This window comes from Priapulus caudatus, unplaced genomic scaffold, assembly GCF_000485595.1.
Source record: "Priapulus caudatus unplaced genomic scaffold, Priapulus_caudatus-5.0.1 Scaffold1750, whole genome shotgun sequence".
Classification (NCBI taxonomy): domain Eukaryota; kingdom Metazoa; phylum Priapulida; class Priapulimorpha; order Priapulimorphida; family Priapulidae; genus Priapulus; species Priapulus caudatus.
The window spans coordinates 17,625-23,956 of NW_014578811.1; the positions used below are offsets into that span (position 1 = coordinate 17,625).

A 6,332-nucleotide genomic window follows, 5' to 3' on the forward strand; every position below is an offset into this window, starting at 1 on the left:
CACACGACAACATAATATATATATATATTATATTTATATATTGTATATATATCTTTATAATATCAATATTAATATATATTATAATTTATGTTTGTCAGTGTGCGCGCAATGCGGCGGCGGTGTGTTTACAGTTGAAACGCTTCAAGTGCCTGTGCCGTGTGCCTGTGCTACTGTATTTTTTTTTTTTTTTTTCTGTACTGTACTGTACGTTGTACTCTCACAGGTCAATTGCGTCATGGTTCTCCCAATTAATACACAATTGTCATATACATGTAGTGGCGGTCACAGCACTTGAAGCATATCAACTGTACACACGGCGCGCCATTGCGCGTACACTAACACTATATAAGAGGCGCGCGCGCCAGTGTGGGTTTATGTTGGCTGTTGGTGGGTTCGTGAATCGTGAGTTACTACTACGCACCACTGGCACCAGCACAAACCTTGAATACTTTGTAGTATAGTTCCACGTCGAATGTTGTCGACTTTGTGTCCTGAGAAATACCGTGTTTCTCACACACACGTATATAGTGAGAGATATGTAGTTACTATCATGGGCGCAGCCATGTTAAACAAATGTGCATCGCATCTAGACTTGTGTATCGGATTGTATCGGTCACTGGTGCTACGTCACGCCATCTATGGTCACGCATGAGGACACTACACCAATATCCTACACATACATACGTGTATGTGTAGATTTGTTAATAGGGTCGTGGTTAATTGTCAACGCAGCTTACGTAGTAAGATCATCTTATTTTCATCGCGTACAGTGACATGAGCTGAGAAAGCTCTTTAACGAATATCTAACAAATGTTATACAAAAACAGTTATACAACATATACATTTCATTAAAAATATTACAAGTACAAGTGGTTGGGATATGATAAAATATAAAAGTAACGACATGGTTACTGTATGCGGCTGTGGGCAATGTATATAGAATCAATGAAAATTGCCAATTGCAAGGTCAATGATACTCGCAATCAAAACTAATAAATGAATCACACGGCTAACAATAAGCGGGTTAAAGTAAATAACAATATTTATCTCAAATAACAATATATAAAAATTCATGCATGGTTTACAACCACACTATTATTATCACTAAAATATCATTTTACTGAATAGAAGCCACAACAAATTTTTCACACACCAACTATCTCACAACCAGTATAGAAAAATATACTAAAAATAGTCGTTGGGAAAGTCCTACATGTAAGAATAAAAAGTTAGCATGCTGGCATATACAACAGCAGCAGGATTAGCTGATTAGCACAGCACAACCCGAAAATTTATAATATTCTTCTTTCGCCTTTACTAAAAAATTACCTCATGTAAATGCGCTGGATTGGGTATAACATAAGCACTGCTAGGCTACATGAGAGCCCTGATAGACCTTGAGGTTTTCGACCACCGCTTGCAAGGGATCTGTGTGCTGCAATGTGACTAGGTTGAGTGTTGTGTAGTGACCGAAAAGAAGTATAACAGTAGGGAACGGAGTAGTTACTTTAACTCACCAGTGAGGAGTCACAGTTGTAAACTAAAGAGGATAGTTCTAATACATAGAGATATACAAACACGAAGTATATATTTGTATATATTTATGCTAAGTACCAAAACTGAACAAACTAATATTCCAACATATCGTAACTGAATAATGCAAACTGCCTTGGAGCCAGTCGTGGGCCTCGAGCAGCCCGATCCTATGCACATTGCAATTGCGAAGGCCGCCGGTCATTGCTCCGGAAGCTTGACGATGATGCATTGAATCATATACGAGCGCCAGAACGAACTGCTAGTCAGCAACTCCACGTTTTTATAGACAATTTCAGCAGTACTATAGTACCAGAAGTAGATAATAAGGAAGTAGGATTCCCTATTATTATTCTGATAGTACGTAATTGCTATCAGAGAACTGCATAGTTGCAACTGCTAACAACTGTGTAATAAACCTTGTCATTAAATTACACAAAATATATATATATATAATTCAATCATATCTAGCCTGCCAACATTGATTTATTTATATATCACACACACTTTAAATTCAGAGCTATATGTCGCTTCATCAAATCTAAACCAAAATCACATTATTATAATTCACCATTATGTGAAACCAAACAATCATTTTTCCATCAATTCCAGATATAAACAACTCTTAACATATATTCGTTAAAAATCAAACCTGTATAACTAGTTGCCAAATAGCTAATTGGTCAAAGACCAGTATAATTCGTGATATTTCTACTGAAAAGGTAAAGACCAGGCGACAGCCGGGATTATACTGATCCTCCAACGTTTTCTACCTGCATGCTAGACAGTTGGTTCTTTGCAATGCTTCTTCCAAGAAACGTAGCATAATTTTGTTGGCCACTGGATCCCAAAACCTATGAAGGAAAATGAACTTTAGAATCAGTTAGTTGCCTGGCGAAATCAGTGGTTACTTAGGTTTGGTGACCGCTATGGATGAAAGGAAAATACAAAAAAAATCGAACTAATCTGTCTAATCCATGCAATCCATCCTGCCATCCATCCATCGCCATCTCCATGCCATCCCATGCCCATCGCACCGCATTTCCCATCCAATATACCATCCCGATCCCATCCAGTATCCCATCCCATCCCACTTGAAGGAACCCCCCCCCCCCCCCTTCGCCATCTCATCGCATCCCAGGCCATGCCATGCCATGCCATCCAATCCCATTCAAACAGTAAAAAATAATTAAGAATCAAAAGATTAAAAGTCATAAAATAAAAAGTCAAAAAAATATAAATTTAATTAATATGGAAAAATATAATATTTTATATGTAACCTACTATAGCGCTTCCGTGTGTAAGTGTTTTCCCGTTCAGTTTGCCCTATCATTATCATCTACCCATAGTTTATTCTGGATTTTTACTAAACGATTTAAAATGTGGTAAATTTTTTTTGAAAATTAACGGTGTGAATACGCAGGAAGTACATACTAAACAGTCGCAAAAGTAAAGAAACAAAGCATTCCCAGAAGGTGGGTAATTCGAACCCAGAATCAATGGTTTAGGTTCGATGCGTTATCCATTCGGCTACTGGGCCGTTATGGTTATACACCATGGATTAATACACGCTACGTGATAGTATAATGTTAATCTTGTTACACATCTATTGATGAATAGAATTTTTATAAATTTTTTAACGTTTTTGAATCTTTGTTTACAGCCAGAACCACTCCACAGGACCGTGCTGAATCTGAAAAGATATTATAGTATTTCTCTAGGCTGCGGAGTCCTTTAGTTATGACTCAAAACACACAAATTCGGCTGAACAACTAATATATATATATTTTAATGATATTTTGTTTCATGGAATTGTACTTGTATGGAGAAGTGGAGCAGCGAAAAAAAAATTTCTCAAAAATATATAATCTAATTAGTGCCTGTATGTGTATTGTAGAATTTGTTCAACGAACGGCTTTGTGGGAAATATCAGCTGCCACAGAAGCGCAAAGCAAATGCAGAGTGAAACATGAACAAAACAAGCACATAACGCCCGAACTTCGCTCATCCTTACTCACAAAGCTAATATGTCAACAAACTCGTGCCCACTACAGTAAGGTGTGTTGTGAGGTGTTAGAACTATTTTGGGCTTGGGATACTTGTTGGATCACTAGCAGATGTACATGAATGTACATGAATACATGTAAAGACAGCTGTAGCAGGGTTGACGCTGAATGATACTGGCTATAGTTAATATCGTGGTTGTATCATGTTTCTGACGTCATAATGACGTCAGCCGCTGCTTACTACACATGTACGCAAGCAAGCAAAAACGCTCTGACAGTTCACATGTACCGTTATATGGAGAAATGAGCATGTACACAGGTGGCACAGTGTTAGCCATCGAATAAAGTTGAAAACGAAAAATCGATGAAATTTCATGCACAACGTGGAGAGTATCCTTAAAGTGAATAAACAATTACTGTATCGTTTGATACATTTATTGTACAGCGAACGAGCTTGGCACTCGCCCGCTCGCCAATGTCGAGTGAAAATAATATAGGGCGAATAAAAGCTAAAGCTGACTCGCCCATGTTGGCGAGTATAAATAATTGTCTAAAACTTTAATCAAATGTTGGTTCCTTATGTTATATATCCAAACATTGATGAAAAACAGTTCTAGGGATTGTGAAGGGCGGCTATCGCACGGCATCCTCACTTTATCTTATCAAAGGTCGCCGACAGTCAGCACAGCGTGGCTGTGTATACGTGCCTGGGGCGGCATATTGATTGATGTACGGGGAGGGGAGGAGAGTGCAGGATTGTTTAAAAGTTGCGTGGGGCATGTTCATTATAGGGGTTGGGCACCGCCGGGATCAGAGTACGACAGCAAAATTCTTTCTTGGAATTGAGGAAAAGGCTGCAATCAGGAATGACACAAAGAGCGTGCCGGCACGCAAAAATGTACGTGTGAATTTCATTACGATTTTCCATGTATATAAAGATAGTTCGATTTTTTTTGTATTTTCCTTTCATCCAAGCGGTCACCAACTGAGTAACGCCACTGATTTCGCCGGGCAACTAACTGATTCTAAAGTTTATTTTCCTTCATAGGTTTTGGGATCCAGTGGACAAAAATTATGCTAAGTTTCTGGAAGAAGGCATTGCAAGAACCAATGTCTACAGTGGCAGGTAGAAAACGTTGGAGGATCAATATAATCCTGGCTGTCCCTGGTCTTTACCTCAGAGAAATATCACGATTTATACTGGTCATTTTGACCAATCTAGCTATTTTGGGCAACTAGTTATACAGGTTTTGATTTTTAACATATATGTAAGTTGTTTATATCTGGGAATTGTGGAAAAATGATTTTGGTTTGACATTAATTTGATTAAATAATGTGATTTTGGTTTAGATGTGATGAAGCGACATATAGCTCTGAAATTAAGTGTGTGTGATAATAAAAAATCATGTTGGCAGCTAGATATGATCGAATATATATATTTATGTGTAATTTATGACAAGGTTTATTACACAGTTGTTAGCAGTTGCAACTATGCAGTTCTCTGATAGCAATACGTACTATCAGAAGTAGATAATAGGGAATCTACTTCCTTATTATCTACTTCTGGTACTATTAGTCTGCTGAAATCTTGTATGATAAAAACGTGGTTGCTGACTAGCAGTTCGTTCTAGCCTCGTATATGATTCAATGCATCATCTCAAGCTTCCGGAGCAATGACGGCGGCCTTCGCAATTGCAATGTGCATGATCGCTGCTCGAGGCCCACACTGGATGCCAGAGCAGTTTTGCATTATTCAGTACGATATGTTGGAAATATTGTTTGTTCAGTTTGGTATTAGCATAGATATATACAAATATATATTCGTGTTTGTATATATCTATGTTATTAGTAACTACCTCTTTAGTTTACAACGTGACTCCTTCGACTGGTAGTTAAATTAACTGTACTCCGTATCCTATGTTATACTTCTTCTTGGGTCACTACACAACACTCAACCTAGTTACTGCAGCACACAGGACCTTGCACAGTGGTAGAAAACCTCAAGGTCTACAGGGCTCTCATGTAGCCTCAGTGCTATGTTATACCCAATCCAGCCTTACATGAGGTTTTTTTTTAGTAAATTGGCGAAAGAAGAATATTATTAAATGTTTCGGGTTGTGCTGTGCTAATCAGCAATCCTGCTGCTGTCGTAATGCAGCATGCTAACTTTTATTCTTACATGTAGGGACTTTTCCCAAGCGACTATTTTTAGTCTATTTTTCTATACTGGTTGTGATGAAGTTGGTGTGTGAAAATTTGTTGTGCTTTCTATTATAAAATGATATTTAGTGATAATAATAGTGTGGTGTAAACATGCATGAATTTTTATATATTTATTTGAATAAATATGTTATTTACTTTAACCCGCTTATGTTAGCCGTGTGATTCATTATTAGTTTGATCGAGTATCATGACCTTTGCAATTGCATTTTCATTGATCATATACATTGCCCACAGCCCATACAGTACCATGTCGTTACTTTATATTTTATCATACCCACACCTGTACTTGTATATTTTTAATGAAATGATATGTTGTTATAACTGTTTTTTATACATTTGTTAGATATCGGTTAAAGAGCTTTCCAGCTCATGTTCACTGTACCGATGAAAATAAAGATTATCTATACTACGTAGTGAGTTGACAATTAACCAACGACCCTATACAATCTACACATATACACGTATGTATGTGTAGGCATAGGTGTAGGTGTGCCTCATGCGTGGGTGTTGCTATCCCCCGGGCGTGGAGGGAGGTCACGTGATAACGTTGACGATGACGTTCAAAACGTT

General features: G+C 37.7%; 1 protein-coding gene across 3 annotated transcripts in view; it reads left to right on the forward strand.

The window, feature by feature from the left end:
• Nucleotides 1-5,902, forward strand: part of LOC106817512 (selenoprotein N-like) — a 21,777-nt gene extending 15,875 nt beyond the window's left edge. For all 3 annotated transcript variants that reach the window (XM_014822180.1, XM_014822181.1, XM_014822182.1), the window contains one exon: nt 4,588-5,902. In XM_014822180.1, the coding sequence (XP_014677666.1) occupies nt 4,588-4,669 (82 nt within the window). In that variant the 3' untranslated portion in view covers nt 4,670-5,902. The remainder of the gene's footprint in view (nt 1-4,587) is intronic.
• Nucleotides 5,903-6,332: the final 430 nt, after the last annotated feature.